At 41.8% G+C, this 19,949-nt stretch overlaps 3 protein-coding genes across 3 annotated transcripts; 1 reads left to right on the top strand and 2 right to left on the bottom strand.

Moving 5' to 3' along the window:
• Positions 1 to 1,932: 1,932 nt before the first annotated feature.
• Positions 1,933 to 3,192, bottom strand: RPL36AL (ribosomal protein L36a like). Its single transcript, XM_049612838.1, has 2 exons — positions 3,097 to 3,192; positions 1,933 to 2,365 (listed from the first exon to the last, which is right to left on the bottom strand). Exon 2 carries the CDS (start codon positions 2,332 to 2,334, stop codon positions 2,014 to 2,016), a length of 321 nt encoding a protein of 106 aa, XP_049468795.1. The 5' UTR covers positions 2,335 to 2,365; positions 3,097 to 3,192; the 3' UTR covers positions 1,933 to 2,013.
• A 182-nt stretch (positions 3,193 to 3,374) lies between these two features.
• Positions 3,375 to 5,239, top strand: MGAT2 (alpha-1,6-mannosyl-glycoprotein 2-beta-N-acetylglucosaminyltransferase). Its single transcript, XM_049612834.1, has 2 exons — positions 3,375 to 3,463; positions 3,754 to 5,239. The coding sequence occupies exon 2, from the start codon at positions 3,808 to 3,810 to the stop codon at positions 5,146 to 5,148; it is 1,341 nt and encodes a 446-aa protein (XP_049468791.1). The 5' UTR covers positions 3,375 to 3,463; positions 3,754 to 3,807; the 3' UTR covers positions 5,149 to 5,239.
• Positions 5,240 to 7,750: 2,511 nt separating this feature from the next.
• Positions 7,751 to 14,560, bottom strand: DNAAF2 (dynein axonemal assembly factor 2). The gene is made up of 3 exons (XM_049612827.1): positions 12,625 to 14,560; positions 9,554 to 9,697; positions 7,751 to 8,323 (listed from the first exon to the last, which is right to left on the bottom strand). The coding sequence occupies exons 1-3, from the start codon at positions 14,452 to 14,454 to the stop codon at positions 7,820 to 7,822; spliced, it is 2,478 nt and encodes an 825-aa protein (XP_049468784.1). The 5' UTR covers positions 14,455 to 14,560; the 3' UTR covers positions 7,751 to 7,819.
• Positions 14,561 to 19,949: the final 5,389 nt, after the last annotated feature.

Raw genomic sequence — 19,949 nt, 5'->3', positions numbered from 1 at the left:
AATATTTTTAAGGAATTTTTTAAAAATGTTTATCTTTGAGAGAGAGGGGGACACAGAATCCAAAGCAGCTCCAGGCTCCAAGCTGTCAACAGAGAGCCTCACACCGGGACCAAACTCATGGACCGTGAGATATGAACTGAGCCAAAGTCAGATCCTTAACTGACAGATCCTTAACTGGGGTACCCAGGCACCCCTAAATATTAGAAGATTTTTATTAAAACTTTATGTATATGATCTCCAAAATATGGTTTTTTCTCAGAGCAGATTCTTTGGTCCAGAGCCATAATTATTTGGGTGACCTTAAATTTGTATTGCTTGTGGTCAATTAAATTCTTCCTGCAAAAATTTCTATTCCTTCCAAATTTCTATTCTATTCCAAAATATGGTTTCTTCTCAGAGCAGATTCTTTGGTCCAGAGCCATAATTATTTGGGTGACCTTAAATTTGTATTGCTTGTGGTCAATTAAATCCTTCCTGCAAAAATTTCTGGTTTTTGATTTAAAAAAATCATATATATAATGCAAACATGGCTTACATAAAAAGAGCTGCCATTTAGCAGAGTATTTGTCACAAGTGTTTTACATACAGTATTTTATTTAATCCTCACCAATTACCCTAGGAGGTCAGTACCATAAACCCAGATCAGATTTTAAGTCCAGGCTTTATACTGCCTTCTAAAGTTAATTCACTTTTGCTCTTTAAAACCAAGAATTCTGTAAGTATAATATCTTAGTTTCTTCTGAACAAAACGGCGAGGAATTACCCAGGTTATGTAACTACTTTAAAACATAGTTCTTTAAAAAATGTATTGTGACATATTTAACTTGTATCTGATTTTTACATGTTCTTGAAGAAAAAGTTCCTTCAATAACAAATGCAGATGTGTCTGTGTTGGGACTAAGTGCTAGCCATCTGTTACTCCTACACCCTAGCCCTTTGTCTTTGCATCCTTACTCATCTAAAAGCCATCCCATGCAACTATCTTGGCCAACTTAAAATTCTTGTACAGAATGCAGAATTTGTCTTCTCATAATCCATACCCTTTGTCAGTTTATTTCTCCTTTTGATACTTTTTTTTTTGCCTTTCATGGGTTATAAGGTTCACTTCTTTGAGTTTCAGCCTTCCATTCTATTTTCAGTAGTAACTGCTTGCTTCCTCAAACCTCCCAATAACCAAGTTGTAACATTTGAGTACCTCCCAGAGTAGTTTCTAAAAGATTCAAAAAGCAGTCCATGCTATTATGGACTCATGGTTCTTCACTAGCTTCAGAACATTTTGCAGTTAGAAGTCAGTTTTTAATTCCTGCCTTACATTCAGGACCAGTCTAAAAACCATGCCATCCAAAAAAACCGTAATGGAAATGTTCTGTATCTTTGTTGTCCAATAGAGTAGTCACTCAGCACATGTGGCTATTGAGCACTAAATGTAGCTGCTAGTGTTAACTGAGAAACTGCTTTTTAATTTAAATATCTATATGACTAGTGGTCCTTACTGGACACTAATTTGCAAAAAGTCGGCTCTTTTTATCCCTCATCTTTGATACTCTGCCCCACTGAGTCTGCTATACACAGGCTTAATTTAGCCTCTTCATTTACTTTTCTTGAAAATCTGATTTGACTTTTCCCAGGAGCTCTTCAATCATGATTATGAATTTGCCTAACATATTTGAAATTAACCAGAAAAGGTAAAGAAGGTCTGAGTTTTTTTCCCTGATAGAGTTCCATAACCTTGTTGTAAAGTTGGAGGTGGTACTCCTGTCTTTTTATATATGTATGTGTGTTTGTGACACATAAACAATATTCCAATTCTTATGAAACTAAAATAAATTTGAGAAGAGGATATATCTTAGTTCAACAAATTTGCTGTTATTTCCTTAATTTTGAATCACATTAAATATGTCATTCTATTTGTATTTCAAAAAACACAGAATATTTGAGCAAAAATATTACTGCATTTATTTTTCATACAGATAACGTTGCTACAAGCATCAAGGAAAAGAAGAATCCCAAAGCTTAGAACTGGATCACTTGGCCCTTTCTCTTCTTATCTCCTCCCAGTTCAAAATGCTTGCATCTTTTAATGGCCAGCATCCTCTTGGACCTGCAGTTAGGTTCGACACATTCAAGCCTCAGCACAATCTTCTTTGTGGTTTTAGCTTTCTTCCGGAAAATTGGCTTCGTCTGCCCACCATAGCCACTCTGCTTCCGATCGTAGCGCCTCTTTCCCTGGGCATACAGGGAATCCTTGCCCTTCTTATACTGGGTCACTTTGTGAGGCTGATGCTTTCCACACTTCTTACAGAAAGTCCTTCGGGTTTTCGGAACATTGACCATCTTTGCAGCAGGGCTGTCAGCACGATTCAAACTGGTAAAACATTTAAAATTACAGTGGCAGACAAACATTTTGAATAAAACGTTTTAAAAATTCAGGAAAACATTACAGCATTACATGTATCACTAAGGTATAGACCCACCAAGTACTCATTTCATATAAGAATAAATTACACAGAAAAGTGCACACCTTTTGGAATGCTTAAATTATTAGAGCATGTATAGAATGAGACTCAATAAAAATTAGCATGCAATGCAGCAGCACAGGGGGCTCAGGAGCCAGTTTCCCCGTACAAAGCGAGTTCCTTTGGAGTTTAATTTACTGTGGCTACCCCAAAAGAAAAGAAGTGGTGTCTATCTAATTTTCTTTCTCAGAGAAGGCCAAAGCTAGAGCCTCCGGCTCTTCCTCGCACCCTCTTCCCCCACGTTCTAGCGCCCGGGCATTCCCGGTTCAGCGCGCGATACAGTGGCTACGGCCCGCCTACGCTCCTTCTCCGGGAACCAAATCAGTCTGGTTTCACTTTTCCTCTCAGAATTACAGCCACCCGTCAGAGCAGCCCTGAAGGCTGACGTGTCCTTAATATGTGCCTCCCGGCCCACTAGCCGCCATTCCTGAGCCCCTTTCCAAAGGGAGAAGCCAGTTCTTTAGCTCTAGCAAACCAGGCAGCGGGTCTCGCCCTCCAGTTCCCACAAGGGCCTCGTCCATCCCCGGGTTCCCAGCACTGGAGGCTCCTGCTGAGACGCTACACTACCGTCTTAGCTCACCGGCAAATTCGGCGTCCGCGATCCTCGCCTGGCCTCGCCTCGCCTCGCCTCGCCTCGCTCGCGCCTAACAGGAAAGGGAGGAACGAGGCGGAAGCAGGAACTGTGCGTGAGCGACAGTACTAAAGGCCAATAGGCAGCAGGCAGCGGCGGCCTGGCGTCCCCGGACGCGTCCGGGAAGCTCCAACCAGGGGCCCAAGGGGCGGGCCGGAGGGGTGTGGGCCGGAGGGCCGCGGCGCTCCGCGGGCCAGTCGCGGGTTGTCAGAACGGTCGCCGCCGGAGTGGGGCGAGGCTGCGTCGCTCGGTCTTGGCGGTGTAGGGCCCGTGTAAGGATGAGAGCGCAGAGGACGCAGGGCCGCTGGAGGCGCAGGTAACCAAGCGGGAGTGCGGTGGGGCCGCTGCGGGGCTTCTTCCGGGACCCTTGCTGAATGGAGAGGACCGAGGCGATGCCGAGCCGCGGCTCCTAGCCGCGGGGCCGCTGCCCGAGCTGCAGCTGCCAGGCGAGGATGTGTGGAGCCCGGGCGGCGCGGGGGAGCTGAGACCCTTCGGGCCCCAGGACCCCCGGGGCCCGGGATGAGTTAGCTAGGGCAGCCGCGGGGTCCAGTTCCGACTGCCTCAGTCCAAGGCGACGGCCGCCACCCGCCCGCCCCTTCTGTGCAGAAGCCGCTAGCTCCTTTTCGCGCCCGCCCGCCAGCGCTCCCGGCCCTGGAGACCATGAGGTTCCGCATCTACAAGCGGAAGGTGCTGATCCTGACGCTCGTGGTGGCCGCCTGCGGCTTCGTCCTCTGGAGCAGCAATGGGCGACAAAGGAAAAACGAGGCCCTCGCCCCGCCGCTGCTGGACGCCGAGCCCGCGAGAGGTGCGGGCGGCCGGGGCGGGGACCATTCGGCTGTGTCCGTGGGCATCCGCCGGGTCTCCAACGAGTCGGCGGCTCCGCTGGTCCCCGCGGCCCCGCAGCCCGAGGCGGACAACCTGACGCTGCGGTACAGGTCCCTGGTGTACCAGCTGAACTTCGACCAGACGCTGAGGAATGTAGATAAGGCCGGCTCCTGGACCCCTCGAGAGCTGGTGCTGGTGGTCCAGGTGCATAACCGGCCCGATTACCTCAGACTGCTGCTGGACTCCCTCCGGAAAGCCCAGGGCATCGACAGCGTCCTCGTCATCTTTAGCCATGACTTCTGGTCGACAGAAATCAATCAACTGATCGCTGGGGTGGATTTCTGTCCGGTTCTGCAGGTGTTCTTTCCTTTCAGCATTCAGTTGTACCCCAACGAGTTTCCAGGCAGCGACCCCAGAGATTGCCCCCGAGACCTGGAGAAGAATGCAGCTTTGAAGATGGGATGCATTAATGCTGAGTATCCCGACTCCTTTGGCCATTATAGAGAGGCCAAGTTCTCCCAAACCAAACACCATTGGTGGTGGAAGCTGCATTTTGTATGGGAAAGGGTCAAAGTTCTTCGAGACTATGCTGGCCTCATACTTTTCCTAGAGGAGGATCACTACTTAGCCCCAGACTTTTACCATGTCTTCAAAAAGATGTGGAAGTTAAAGCAGCAAGAGTGTCCTGAGTGTGATGTTCTCTCCCTGGGGACGTATACGGCCAGTCGCAGTTTCCATGGCATTGCTGACAAGGTAGACGTGAAAACTTGGAAATCCACAGAGCACAATATGGGTCTAGCCTTGACCCGGGATGCGTATCAGAAGTTGATTGAGTGCACGGACACTTTCTGTACTTACGATGATTATAACTGGGACTGGACTCTTCAATATTTAACTGTATCCTGTCTTCCAAAATTCTGGAAAGTGCTGGTTCCTCAAGTTCCTAGGATATTTCATGCTGGAGACTGTGGTATGCACCACAAGAAAACCTGTAGACCATCCACCCAGAGTGCCCAAATTGAGTCACTCTTAAATAATAACAAACAGTACTTGTTTCCAGACACTCTAACTATCAGTGAGAAGTTTGTGGCAGCCATTTCCCCACCTAGGAAGAATGGAGGGTGGGGAGATATTAGGGACCATGAACTCTGTAAAAGTTATAGAAGACTGCAGTGAAAAATCACAATTACAAAAGCAAAAGTGACAGTCTTCTATTTTTGATATTTGTCCAAACAGGATAAACAATTGAATAAAAAGGGTTTAGGAACTGGTTTCTGCTTTAATACAAAAAAAACAAAAAACAAAAAAACAATTCTTGTAAAAGATGTCCAAATATAGTAATCTTTTCCTTCTATGTCTGACAAAAATTTAAACAGAAGTTTTCATTTCAGGAGTTGGGTTTTAAAGTTCAATCTGTATCAGCTAAAGGTAATCATTGTTAACCGGTAAAAGAAAAGAGGAGAAATTTTATTTAAATTGCATCTCTTAATCTTTTTATCTGGAACTTTGTACACTTTTCCACTTTCAAAACTTATTTTAAGTACAGCAAACTTTATTTAAAATTGTCATAACAGTAAAAAGTATTACAATAGAATCATTAGAGTATTAATGGAGCAAGCCCAATTTCACTCGACACGGTTACTAGGAAGGGTTTGCTTCGCTGGTTTTATAATTCAAAAGTTATGTTTGTTAAACACCCTATCAGAACAGACATTTTCAGTATTACAGATTCCTGTATTATTGTGTTAAGATTTGCCTGTGCTTTGGAGCCTTCATAGAACACACTTTCTTTTGGAATGTATTTGATAAGAAAGTTGAAACACTGTTTTCACCTCAATGTAGAAATACAGTGGGTTTTTTTTTCTTTTAGTGCTGCCAAAATAAAATAACTCATTTTTGCATAAAAAGTTCCTAATCATTTTGTAGAAGAAATTTTGTTTACTCTTTATACCAAAATTCAGTAAAGGCATTCTAGAAGTTTTATAGTTTGCATTGTATCTTCATATGAACCCTTTGTACATCATACAACTGAATTTGAATTAAAGAAAACCCCACTCTTGACAATGCATTCCCTTTGGAAGAAACTGGCTTTCAAATTAGCCAAGCATAGCTAATGAACAATAAAAAGCTGCCTTGTAAGTGAAATACAGCGTAAATTGTTTTCGAGAACCAGCAATGATAGAAAGTTCAGTCATGCTACAGTGAAACATGTTCTAGTGCTGGCTTTATTTTAACTGAAATCATACTTTTTAAAAAGGCACACACAATAATAGGAAACAGGCTTAAAATTTATTCTATATTTAATGTGGAAGTTTCTCTTAACAGTATATAATTGCATTCAACCAGAAATTACTCAAAGATTAATTTGTGTAGATATGACATCATTTCAACCCCAGGGAAATTATGTATTAAATGGACAGTTTTGAAATGATTTCATCAAATTAAGAGTCATTATGGTGGAAAAATGCATATGGTCATTTTAGGTGGAGCAAATAGTTCTCTTATTTTATGTGCTACCTTTATATTACCCTCATAGCCCAATCTGGTTCCAGATTTTAGAGGGGTTATAAATATAAATCAGGATGAATTGCCAGGTTTTGTACTACCTTTTGGTGCTCTGATCTGACTTTCCCCAGTTCAAAGGACTAAAGAGATTAGGTAATTTCCAGGACTAAGGTAGGGCCAGACCTTTGAATTAGTATCTTTTTTTGAAACACATAGATAAATCATCATGGCCTTGGTGTCAGCAATTAGATCAACAAATACTTTCCTTTCTACATTCATGCTGTATTAAAAATTTTTGTGAGAAAAAATTTATTCGGATTTTCTCCTGGCCTCCAATAAAAATATTATTCCACAAAACTAATAATTTAAGATACATTATCTGCTACCCTTTTTTAGATATTGCAAGAAAAACTAACTAGAAACGTGACTGGCTGTTTTGTTTCCATGTAATACAGCAAAGACAGTTTTCCTATGGGAACAAATTCCCAGATTTTTTATTGTTCTAATATTAGTAAATGTAGGCTGGCTGGCTGGCTGCATCAGTTGGAGTATGTGACTCTCAATATCGGGGTTATCAATTCAAGCCCCACGTTTGGGTGTAGGGATTACTTAAAAGCTTTTAAAAATATTCATAAATGTATTCTGTAAGACCAAGAAATGTCTTAATACTCCAATAGTAACTTCCAAAAACATCTTTTAAGAAGTTCAATTTTCAAAAGTATCACTATATAACCTGTATTTTGTGTGTGACAGACATGAGAAGAGTGAAATACAGAGTTGAAGCAAAAATACTAAATTTCATTCAGTGTATTTGTATTGTAATTGTTTGGGTCGTTAATATTGGTTGGTAAACTTCTAAGAATCTCTGTTTCAAACATAAATATGTTCTATTTAGTGAAACTTATAAACGCATAGTTTTGAGATTCTATCCCACCACACACACATACTGATTAATTTCCAGTTAATTGCATTCTTGAGAATTTTTGTAACAGACACAACTTAGTGAATATTTACTTTAAAACTTTATTAAAGTTATGGTAAAGAAAAGAAGCCAAAAACAAACAGAAGCAAATATATACAGGTTGTATTAAAACTATATGTTTAATAACCCTCCATTAGAAAAAGTACACATCAGAGGAATCACAAAAAACACCATAATTAAGGAAACTCTGTATAAATTATACATACAAAAAATATCGCCAGTTTCCCCATTAGAATCAAAATTGAAAATTTTAATTTTATACTTTCTTAAGTACTTTGTTTTACAATAATAGTTAACAGAAAAATAATCTAAGTCCAAAAAACTTTACTCTTAACTTTTAAATTCTAAAATTATATAGAATTAATCCAAGTCATACAGCAAAGAATTATGAAAACTGAATGCACATTGAGTCACATGATCTTTAATAAACTGCACACTACCATCCTGCATATTGGTTTCTTTTATGTTGTCAAGACCAGGTAAATTGTGAACTGTTGTTTCGTTTAGTAATGATTGATGGTCTCCATGTAATTCTTTCTCTTCTGTTATCACTGGTTCTTTTAAATTATCTTTTTCCTCATTTGAGTAAACGGGACTTTTTTCTTTTATAAATTCAGGTTCCATTTTTGACTCAGGTTGCTGAGACTTTCCAAATAGCATGTGAGAAACATCAAGAGACTCTTGTTGCAAGCATACAACTGAACCACAACTGTCTGTTTCTAGTACTTTAACTGCCACAGATGAATCAGAATCAGTTGTTGAGGCGGTAGGATGTTCTATATTTTCTTTTTCAGTTACAGGACTTCCTTCATTGACTTTTTCTTCCTTTTCATGAAGCTGCTCAGAGTTACTACATTCTTGCAACTAGGTCAAGAGAAACAATAAATTAAGAATTCTTTGAAACAAATAGAAAATTAAATTGTAGTACTCTCTGGGTATAGATTTTTTTTTTTAATTGTGAGGGAACAACCCTTGCAGAACTGTGGATTTCCAGGCTTCCCCCTCAAAGTCATCTTCCAAATGCTGCCAGTTATTTTTTAATAATGCAGACAATGCAAACCTGGCATTAATTCTTGATTAATTCCTTCCAGTGACTCCTCATCTCCTTCAAGATAAAATAATCCTGGCCTACCAACCCTTTAGTAGTCTTTCTAATAAGGTCATTCTTGAATTTCTTGAGTTTTCTTGAATTTCTGTGATTCTTTAGATCCACTCCCTCCCCACATTCATATATAAATCAACTGTGCTAGTTACTAAATTATCTCTGTGTCCAATATTGAAGACTAAAAATAACCAAACTAGGGGTACGTGGGTGGCTCAGTGGGTTAAACGTGGGCTCAGGTCATGATTCCACAGCCTAGGGTCATGGGATAAAGCCACACATCGGGCTCCACCCTGAGCAGACAGCCTGCTTAAGAGTGTCTCTCCCAGGGCAGCTGGGTGGCTCAGTCGGTTGAGCAGCCAACTCTTGATTTGGGCTTAGGTCATGATCTCACAGTTTGTGAGATCAAGCCTCACATTGGGCTCTACACTGACAGTGTGGTGCCCACTTGGGATTCCCGCTCTTCCTCTCTCTCTCTGCCCCTCCCCCAACTGTGCAGGCATGTGCATGCAATCTCTCTCAAAATAAATAAACTTAAAAAAAAGATGCTTTCTCCCTTGCCCCTCTCCCCCATGCTCGCTCGCTCTCTCCCTTTCTAAAATATAATTAACTAATTAATTTTACAAAATAACCAAACTTATGGTTCAACTAGAAATAATGAACAAACAGAATGACACAGCTCCTTCCCACGGTTTGAGAGTCAAAAAGACTTGTTTGTCCCTGGACTGGTACTCAAACTTCCTAAATGTTAGTCTCACTCTATTCCTCAATGGAGAGTTACTTTGGGATGAAATGAGATCTGTGTGAAAATAAATCACAAAGTGCATGGCACACAGTAAAATACATACAAAGAGGTCTTTACTCCTAAGTCTTCCCAGATACTATGTACATTTGATTTAAAGTTATGACATCAAGAAATCAAAAATTAAGATATTGGTCAGGCTTTAACCTGGTCCTAAATCACTACTCTACAAAGTCCACCAAATCCTTACCTTTGCGTGAATCTGAATCTTACTATCAGTAACCTGAAGAACTTCAATTAATGGTGGGGTTAAGGACATTGTCTGTTTAAATGGACAGCTCAGGACCTCTTCAAGTACCTCATTAACATTTTCTTCATTGACAAACAGCTTTTCCTAAAATAAGAGAAAAAAAATTCTGCCTCATAAGTCATTCTTGACACATTTGATCTAAGAACAGCTCGTAAAAGTTCTTAACACAGTTCAGGATTATACTTTTAAATGTTTAATGTTACTCCTATGCTGTTTTGGCAGAAGAAAACAGTATTGAGTAGTTAAGAGTAGCAAGAGTATATACATATAACGGCAAAGGCGCTAAAAGAAAAGTCTTTAAAAAATCCTAGTTCCTTTTCTAAGTCTCTGTTAACAATCTGAGATAATCTTACTTATAAATGATATTTTTCTTTCTTTTTTCTCAATATTGTATAAGAATAACATCACCACTAGGTCTAAATGCAGTCACAGCTATAAAATGTAATTTAATTTTAGAATACTTCCTAATGAGTCAGCTAAGAAAAATACATGACAGGATTTATTCAAATTTTGTGTGACCAGTTTGCGTTTTAGTTCTTGGCCTGGTAACAGCCAAATATAATATTTTACTTGAGAAATAGATTCTAATTTTACACATTGAGATAATCCAGCATGACACTAGCATATAGCTATTTATAAGAATGAAATAGATTTCAAGAGACATAGGAAAGATTTCCAAACTACTATTAGGAAATGCATAAATCACTTTTACCAGACTCTCAAACACAAAGCAGTTTGTGCATATTCATGTGAAATGAATATAGGTATATAGTTAGGGTGTTGAAGAGATAACCATATTTAAAATTCATAAAATCAGTTTATTGTTGCCTGAAATAAAATACTTACATAAAAACAAATTTCCAAATAAACACAGTTCATTATTTTGTCCAAATAGGAGGGCAAAATCAGAAAGAGACAAGTTTCAAGTTCCCTTATTTTATACAGTATCTACACTTGTGAACGCCTACCAAAGTGAACCTTGGGTACAGAAAAATCTTACCCAAAAATTTGGAGTAATTTCATTCCTATTATTTTAAGTTCCAAAATAACTGATGATAGAAACATTCCCCAATTAAAAGCATTTCTAAGGTTCCTGTCTCTGGAAAAACACATTCATTGCACAAAAATACACCAAATACTTTAGTCTTTAGTAAACCCAAGGGAAAGTAATATTTATAATGGAAATGGTTATGATTAAAATATAGAGGATTTGCATAAGCTTGCCTTATTCTAATGGCTGATTTTACTCTAATAAAAGATATTCAATTTAGTGGTCCTGTATCTCTAGGAAAATTTCCAGTGGATATTTAAGGCTTTTATAAATAATATTGTACTTATGTGTAAAGTAACAATTCTGACCTTGACCATCACAATCCAGTCTCTTTATAATTATTTCCATATAATGCATATAATTTAATCACTATATTTTCTATGTCTACCGACCTATTACTCTTGTGATTTTAAAATAATTTTACTTTAATACTTAGAGCCTAGTCCAGTGAAGTGTAAAGAAGAATAATTGAGTATTATGGTTCCATCAGCCTTAGCAAATGTGATGACTAATGAAGTAATTATAAATCTATTTCAGGCATCAAAGATGTAACACACAGTTGCCCTATTCCCATTTTGGTCTAATTTCCTTGCTAAAATAATGTTAGCTTTCTAGAAAATTAGATTAAAATATATTCTTTAGTATTCTCTCAACTGCTTATCCATAAAGCCTTCTTCCCAGTTTTAAGTCATTTTTACATTTATTAAAACAATTACAGGGGCACCTGGCTGGCTCATTCAGAAGGGCATACGACTCATGATCTCAGATTGTGAGTTCAAGGCCCACGTTAGGTGTAGAGATTACTTAAATAAACTTTAAAAATAAGTAAAGAAATAAAACAATTACAGGAAAAAACTGCCCTTTCCTAAATGTCCCCCTTCTGATGATATAAACAGTCAATTTCATATTATATTCTCACAAAGTATTTTACCTAGTCCTGGCTTATTTACTATTTTGGGATGGTTTCAAATTAACCACTTCTCCCAGAAGATGCCCCTCATAAAATATAACTTATTAGCAAATATCTAGGAAAATAACAGGAAGAGGTGAAAATTTCTGGCAATTAAAGCCCAAGACCAGAAAGTTAATTTTCAATATATACTCTGCAACAAGTTTTATTTCTGGGAATTAGTACTTCGGTACTATTAATTTTTTTTAAAAAACTGTAAAATTTGAAGTTCTAAGGAACTTTTTAAACTCATAAATTAACAACTGGTGGTTTGCATTGAGGTATTCATCTGTTACATGTAATTTTTTTTAGCTTGTAACAAATTCAAGGGTTAGAATCTGAAATTCAAGAACCTCAATAACCTTGAAAGTGTAGTAGCAACTACAATAGAACATACTATTCATGAAAACTGTATCCTGAGTAAACTAGATAATGCTCAGCCCCAAGTTCTAGAGTACCCGCCCATAAGAGGTGTAGCTGATCTTGATGTTCAGTTTAACAATATTTATTCAGTTAATCCTTCAACGAGGGTGGCGGGGTGGGGGGTGTTGGGGCGCCCCCCATCCCACGGTTGAAAACTCCACCTACAACTTTTGACTGCCCTAACGCTTAACTACTAATAGCCTACTGCAGATTGGAAGCCTTACTGATAACATAAACAGTCCATTAACACATATTTTGCATTTATACTATGTCCTTATAATGTAAACTAGAGAAAACAAAATGTTATTAATAAAATCATAAAAGAAAATACATTTAGGGGCACCTGGCTGGCTCAGTCAATGGAGCCTGATGTTGATCTCTGGTGGTGATTTCGAGCCCCAGGTGGGGTATAGAGATCACTTGAAAATAAAATCTTAACAAAATACACTTAAAGCTTTTCAAAAAAGATCTGCTTGTAAGTGGATCCATGCAGTTCCATCTTGTGTTGTTCAAGGGCCAGTTTTAATAGTAAATTTTAAAAGTGGGACGGAATATTTCAAATATTAAGAATCTAGAAAGAACTGTTACCTCCAAAGAATCTTTGTTTAAACCGTAATACCACTCTCTCCAATGTCCATGGCATTCTGGAGATTTGGCCAGTTCTATCACTGCATTGTTTGAAGAAACACTAACCACAGGTTCTTTGGTATTCAATTTATTCTCTGGAGCGAATTGCAAAAAGAAAGAATAATAAACTAAGTCCTGGGTGGAGAAGCACAATTCGTACCGGAAGGGGCTCACATCCCCTTGAAGGCTTTGCGGTTGGATCCGAGGCACTTGAATTAGCAGAGTCAGGGATTCTTCATCCTGATTACACTGCAAAGGAGGACACAATGGTTCCCTGCTGCCCGTCCCGGGACGACCCATGGCTCGATCAGATGGAACACCTTCCCCGATCACGCGCGTCTCAACACTGAGATCTCCCCGCGCACTCCCTCTTCCTGCAGAAGACCCCCTGTCAAGGTCCCCAGATGAAGTACAAGGGGAGCCTCCTCCACCGTCCCCAGGTGAGCTCCCTGCTACGGAAGGCGGCTCCTCCTCGATGCCCGTGGTCCACACAGCTTGCTTGTCCAAGGCCCGCTCCTCGGGCTGGGAGACAAGCTCCTCCACAGCGGCGGCCGCACTAGTGCTCGGTAAATCCGCAGCGCCAGGGAGCCTGGGCTCCGGGCCGCCAATCCCGGCACAACCCCCTGCCGGGCCCGCCTCCCCCTCGCGAGCGGAAGGGCACGCCGCGCCGTCAGTTCCGGGTGTGTAGACGGGCTCTTCCGGCTCCGCCGTGGGTATCTGGCGCGCTGGGGGTAGTGCCACGGGAAGCGTGACCACCAGCTGTCGCCGGGCCTTGTTGAACTGCGCCTTGCCGCGGCTGTCGTCCACCGGGTACGGGAGCGACAGCCGCAGCCGGTAGTCGGGCTTCCTTGAATCAAGGCACAGCCGCTTTCCCGTCACCTCCAGCGCCGCCTGCTCGGCCGAGCGCAACAGCGGCAGCTCGATGGTGACCACCAGCTCCCGGGGCACCGGACTGGGGGCCGAATCCCGGGAACAGCGGTAATCCTGGAGGTCCACGTGGTGGCGCTGCACCACGCTGTAGCGAGGTTCTGTGGGGGCGGGCTGCAGGACCGCCTCCGGAGGGGAGGGCGCCTGGGTCCGGGGGACCACAGAGTTCCCGGCCACCGCCGGGCACCGGTAGGGGTAGGGGAAATCGGGGAGAGGGCTCTCCGGCTCCCCTTCGGGCCGGGCCGGGACACCCCCGGGCAGGGGTGTGCGCAGGACGGCGGCCTCCGGAGTCCCCTTGTACCTGATCTTCAGAGTCTTGGCATTCCTGCGGTCTAACTTCACGCCGAACTGCTTCTCGATGGCCTCCAGGGCCGTGGTGTCTAGCATCTGGCGGAAGCGTTCGTGGCGCCGGGCTAGCGTGAGCGCGTCTGGGTGGAAGACTACGTCGTAGACAGTGTAGCGGGTGCCTCGGTCCCCCGCGTACTCGCGGCCGGGAGCCAGGCTGTAGGGCAGGGACCACTGGCTGCCGGTCGCCGCGCCCCCAGGGCCGGGTCGGCTGCTGGGCGCGCCCACCAGTGCGTTGCTGCACACGTTCACGAAGCAGCGCTGCGCCCCGTCGAGGCTAGTGCGCAGCACGTGGCCAGGTTGCGGGTGTACGAACCGCACATCCACTCCACGTTCACGCTCTAGCGCGGTGATTTCCTCCTCGTAGCGCCGCCGGTTCTCGGGGTCTGTGAGCTCTTTTGCGTACTCGGAGAACATTCGCCGGAACTCCGGGTCCTGGAAGGCGGAGGTGAGCCGCTGGACCTCTTCTCCGCTCAGGTCCAAGTCCTCCAGCGACGAAGAGGCTCCCGCCTTGGCCATCCTGCCCCGTGGCTCCTGGCCTTCGAGCCAAGGGAGATTTACCCGAGACCAGGTGGTCGGGACGCGCTGTGCAGTCGCTGGTCTGCGGAGAGTGGAGTGGTGGCGGAGTTCGGTAACCGCCAGAGAACGGAGCCTACGGCAGCGGCAGCGCGTGGTCGTTGCCATAGTGACACTACCAGCACCCGGGAGGACGGGCAGAAATTGGAGTGGGATGGTGGAAATGCCGCAAATAGCCTCTTAGTTTCTTCAAATCAATCAATTACTCTACATACTGCATTTTTAGATTCCTGTGCCATGGTGCAATTGCTTATGCAGAATAACTGTCATAATAATTGTTGTAATTTCCAGTATTTATGTAAGTTATTGTTCACAACACTTCAAGGTAGATCTGATCACCATTTCACAAAGACTATGGGACCTGAGAAGTTACCTGACCAAGGTCACTTAGCTAGTATACTGGCAAGCTGTAATTCAGTTTAAGCTTATCTACATTTTTTTAAGTTTATTTATTTATTTTGAGAGATAGAGCAAGTGGGGTAAGTGCAGAAAGGGAGGGAGAGAATCCCAAGCAGGCTCTGTGCTGTCAGCGTGGACCCCACTGGGGGGGCTGGAACCCACCAACCCTGAGATCATGATCTGAGCCGAAACCAAGAGTCCCACTATAACAGACTGAGCCACCCAGGTACCCTTAATCTTATCTACATTTTTTTTTTTTTTTTTTTACTTTACACCAACATTTCAGATTTCTGGATATGTCACCAGTTTGCCCTATAAACAACTCACATTTGGGGCAAGAGATATGTGCAGGCTATTCATATATGACCAATGAGCAATAAACATGCAGGACTGTTTAAGTTGATTGATTGATTGTAATTTCTACACACCCAGGGTGGGGCTGGAACTCACAACCCCAAGATCAAGAGTCACCTGCTCCTCCAGCTGAGCCAGCCAGGTGCCCCAGGACCTTAATAACAAAAATGCAACTGTAAGATCCCATATATCACTGATCAAAATGGCAAAGGCAGTTTTTGCAATTACTGTGTTTCCTTGGGGTGGTATAGAATTTAATAAAACCTTTCTAGAGAGTAGTTTGGTAGCTATATATCAAAAGCCTTGAGAAGATACATACTTTTTTCATCTAGCAATTTCAAATCTAAGAGTGTGGTCAAGGCAACATTACCCATAATTCTCAAGGTTTGGGAACAATCTAAGAATTCCAACAATGAGACTGGGTGAGCAGATTTAACTACTGCCATACAATGGGATTCTGTGCAGTCATTCAAAGTGATGTTTTAGAAGAATATTTACTGACTAAGGTAGTTATTAATTGGTAGTTATTAAATCCAGTGATTGTTAGTTTCTGTTCTCATTTTGTTGAAACTGTCCTCAACATTTAACACAGTTAATGTTGGCATTACCTCAGTGGCAACACACTTTCCAGGTCTCTCTCCTACCTCGTGAGACACTTGACTCTGTATCATGTTTTGTAAATGTTTGCCTCTGTTCCGCTTTGCAGTAGAAATGCCTCTGGGCTGGAACCCTGTCTCTTCTCCATTTACATTCTCTCCTTCACAATATATTTACACTCACAAATACCAGGCTTATATGTCAGGTTCTAAACACCGGACTCCTATATCCAGTTATCTATATGAAGTCTCAGTGTGAATGATTTAATGCTTAAGTCCCTCAGGTTTGAAATGACCAAAAATCTAACTCCTTTCCCAGCCTCTGCCCCCATCTTACAATCTCTTGGCAGCATTCAAAAACAGTTGACTGCCCCCTCCTTGAAACCTACTTTACTCTTGAAGAACTTCATGTTCTCCCATTTTCCTCCTCTGCTTATTCTCTCCTGCCGGGTCTCTAACTGTAGGAGTCACCCAAAGTTTGTTCATCAGCCCTGTTATCTAACTGAATTTTTAGGGGACACCTGGATGGCTCAGTCAGTTAAGTGTCCGACCCTTGGTCTCGGCTCAGGTCATTGTCTCCCAGTTCATGAGATTGATCTCCGTGTCAGGCTCTGCACTGACAGCATGGAGCCTGCTTGGGATTCTCTCTGCCTCTCCCTGGCTCATGATCTCCCCGCCCCCCCTCAAAAATAAATAAACATTAAAAAAAATTGCATTTCTTTCCAGATGATTATTTTTTTTTTTTTTTTTTTTTTTTTTTTTGGAGAGGAAATGGGCCAGAGAGCGGCAGAAAGAGAGAGAATCCCAATCAGGCTCTGCACTGTCAGCGTGGATCCCGATGCAGGGCTCAAACTCGTGAACTGTGAGATCATGACCTAAACTGATACCAGGAGTTGGTCACTTAACTGACAGCCATCCAAGTGTCCCTCTTCACAGATGATCTTAATCAAGGCCACAGCTTTAAATGCCATGTAAGTTCAGATTCATTCTTTGAACAGATATTTATTGCACAGTTGCTGCACCTACTGCTTAGATGGCTTAGGCACTGGAACACAACAAAATCATTGTGCTCCAAGGATGTGAAGCAACTGACACTCTAGTATGCTGGAAGTATCTTTTGGATTAATCACTTTGGAAAATTTCTGTTGACTGTAATGTATATCTTATGACTAGGAAGTTCTACTTCCATGTATATATCCAACAGAAACATATCTCTATCAAAAGACATACACTAGAATGTGCATATTTATAATAGCAATATTCGTAATAGACAAACAGTAGAAACTACCCAAATTCTCATCAGTACTAGAATGGACAAATAAAATGTGTATATCCACACAATGGACATGAATGAATAATGTGGATAAATGTTATTAACAAGGTTGTGTGAAAGAAACCAGATGCAAAATAATACATATCATATGATCCCGTTGTACAATAGGCAAAGCTTGGCAAGATAAATCTTCCTGCTAGAGATCAGGCTAGTGATTGTCCTTTTGGGAGGAGTAGGGTGTTGGCCTGATATCCACTAAAGCAAGTGAGACAGCTCTGACAACATGCCAACTCCTGACTGGCACATGATTGAAACAATAGTATCATGCAACAATACTTAACACCTTAGAATTTTCTATTCTGCTGTGACCTATTTATTTTAACCCACTGATGAGCTCAACCTTCAATTTAAAACACAGCTCTAGATACATGATCCTGTATAACTTCTGAAGTGTGGAGTAAAAATTACTGTTTAGTAAGGGAGTAGAAGGGAAACAATACACTATGGAGTGAACTTGTCTCTGACCTTTACCAGCTGTGTGACCTTGGCAACTTATTTAATCTCCCTGTTCCTGTCTGTTCACTTACAAATTAAAGGTAATGGTGACCTAACGGAGCCTAAATAGCACAGTAAGCACTTAGCTTAGTGTCTAGCATGGTAAACATTTAACAATGTATTAAAGAATTAGAGTGGCAGTTTCCTACCCCTTTCCAAGCCCGACCACCTTTTTTTTTCAGGCTTGTCTAAAAATAAAGCCCAAAGTATAAGAACAATAAAAACGGAGCTTTACTGAATATGGTAGGAGGGGGCCTATACTCCATGGAAAACACACGAATGTGCACAGGGTCAGAACTGAAACATTCCATTTTAATTTTACCCTGCCTGTGGCCCCCTCACTCTACGAAAACACAGCAGATTCCACAATAGATTTTAGTGATTGAATGATTGGGACCCAACTCATCTTACTTAATAGGTGTATTTTATAGAACACAAGATTACAATTTCTGTGCTTGTAAGGCAGAGAAGGCAATTCATGGGCATAAGCCAGTCTGTAATCATGTCGTCTTTGGTGCAAACTTTGGTGATTTCAATTAGTCACCAGTGCTTGAACATTCGGGGTGCTTTTCCTGACAGTACGGATTTCTCCAAAATGGCGGACTGGGCTAGGCTTCCCGTGTGGCCATGACTGGCTGATGGCAGAACAACAGCAGGTGCTGCCCTTAGGTGGGCCTGCGTGCTCCAGTCTGTACTTCCTGTGGATTCCCCACCCGAGACCAAGTGTTCACTTTTCTCATAGAAGAGAAATCTTACCCACTCCCGTCTTGTGAACTACCTGGCCCCTGCTCGAAGGCACACCTTCCTATGACAGGGCCTCATACCCAGATTTCTGCAGTGAGGCGGGCCACGCTCCACCTGAGTAAGCACCAAGTCGGGGAGCACAACACCCCTCTGATTTTCCTCAAAGCAGCCCAGGATACCCTTTGAGTGCTCCTCCTCTACTGCTCCATCTTTCAGACTTCTGCTTTATGTTTCTGGACAACACTGATTCCCACCTGGTTCTAGTTACTATCTTATTCTTGTTGCCTGGTTTTGGCAACTTCTCTGCTCATAGTTAACTACCCTGCTTCATTTAACTTCACCTTGCTAACTCCTAAATGCACCCTATCTTTCTAACCATTAAATGTAAAAAGATCTCAAAAAGTTCATTTTATTGAAACAATTATTTGTTAAATGAAGGAGTTAATGATGAGGGAACACGTATCAATTTCCATTTATAACTTTCGACCCATCGTCTTTCATAGGTAGCTCTTGTTCTCATAACTGGACCAACAACCTTACAGTGTTTATTTCGCTACCACGTTTAAGGCCCAAGTTGTACATTTTCCAAGCAATATATATATATATATAGCTTTTGACCTTATGTCTTGATTTCTTCTTTAACTTTTTCTAGGTTATTCTTTTTTTTTTTTTTTTTAATGTTTATTTTTTGAGAAATAGAGTGTGGGCAGGGGAGGGGCAGAGAGGGAGACAGGGGATCTGAAGAGAGCTCTGTGCTGACAGCAAGGAGCCCGATGCCGGGCTGGAACTCAAGGGCCATGGGATCACGACCTGAGCCGAAGTTGGACAGTTAACTGACTGAGCCACCTAGGCACCCCTCTCTAGGTTATTCTTAAAATTAAAGCTAAATCTTGCTCTTCTAACATCAGGCCTCTACTAATGCTCTCCCCAAATTTTCCATCTTCAAACCACTTAAGTTGCCACTTCACTCTTAACTACTAATTCACTTATCACTACGTTCAGATTAAATTTCCTTGAGGAATTTTCCTTTCAGTATGTCATTTTTATTTTTTATCAGTCTCTATTCTCCCAAAAGCTAATTTGCTTTCAAAGAAATGTCTTCCATTCCAGGCTCTTTGTAATATTAAGATGCTCTTACATTTGAGAAATTCTTTGTACCTTTAACAACTTCCTGTCATTCAGATTCATTTCTAGGTTATTATTGCAATGCCATAAACTAAAAGGTAAGTGAGGGGATGATATTAAAATAAACACTGTGTCTTCTAAATGTAAAATCAAGGGGGACTATGTGTTTTTAAATTTCCAGTGCCAGAAGATAATTATGAAATTATCATAGTAATATCCTGACACAAAGGTTTTCACTATTAGAATAAATTCTGTGACTTGAAATTTAAACAGTTTGAAAATTGCTGAATATACCATTAGGACTCTTATGGTGATAAAAACCTAAGTTAGACTAAAACAAAGGTTCAGAAAATTTTAAATATTTGTACTTTTCTTAAAATGAATATTGGTAT

This window comes from Panthera uncia, assembly GCF_023721935.1.
Source record: "Panthera uncia isolate 11264 chromosome B3 unlocalized genomic scaffold, Puncia_PCG_1.0 HiC_scaffold_1, whole genome shotgun sequence".
Lineage (NCBI taxonomy): Eukaryota > Metazoa > Chordata > Mammalia > Carnivora > Felidae > Panthera > Panthera uncia.
Note: the sequence above shows the minus strand (reverse complement) of the source record. Positions and strands in the feature narration are given on the sequence as shown.

What these genes read in the sequence shown, in the direction of transcription:
- RPL36AL (XM_049612838.1), bottom strand. Translation starts at nt 2,334, where the DNA reads ATGGTCAATGTTCCGAAAACCCGAAGGACTTTCTGTAAGAAGTGTGGA.
- MGAT2 (XM_049612834.1), top strand. Translation starts at nt 3,808, where the DNA reads ATGAGGTTCCGCATCTACAAGCGGAAGGTGCTGATCCTGACGCTCGTG.
- DNAAF2 (XM_049612827.1), bottom strand. Translation starts at nt 14,454, where the DNA reads ATGGCCAAGGCGGGAGCCTCTTCGTCGCTGGAGGACTTGGACCTGAGC. An exon ending in TAAACAAAGATTCTTTGGAG is followed by an intron (nt 9,698 to 12,624) that starts GTAACAGTTCTT and finishes CTCTTATTTTAG; the next exon opens with GAAAAGCTGTTTGTCAATGA. An exon ending in AGATTCAGATTCACGCAAAG is followed by an intron (nt 8,324 to 9,553) that starts GTAAGGATTTGG and finishes CTCTTGACCTAG; the next exon opens with TTGCAAGAATGTAGTAACTC.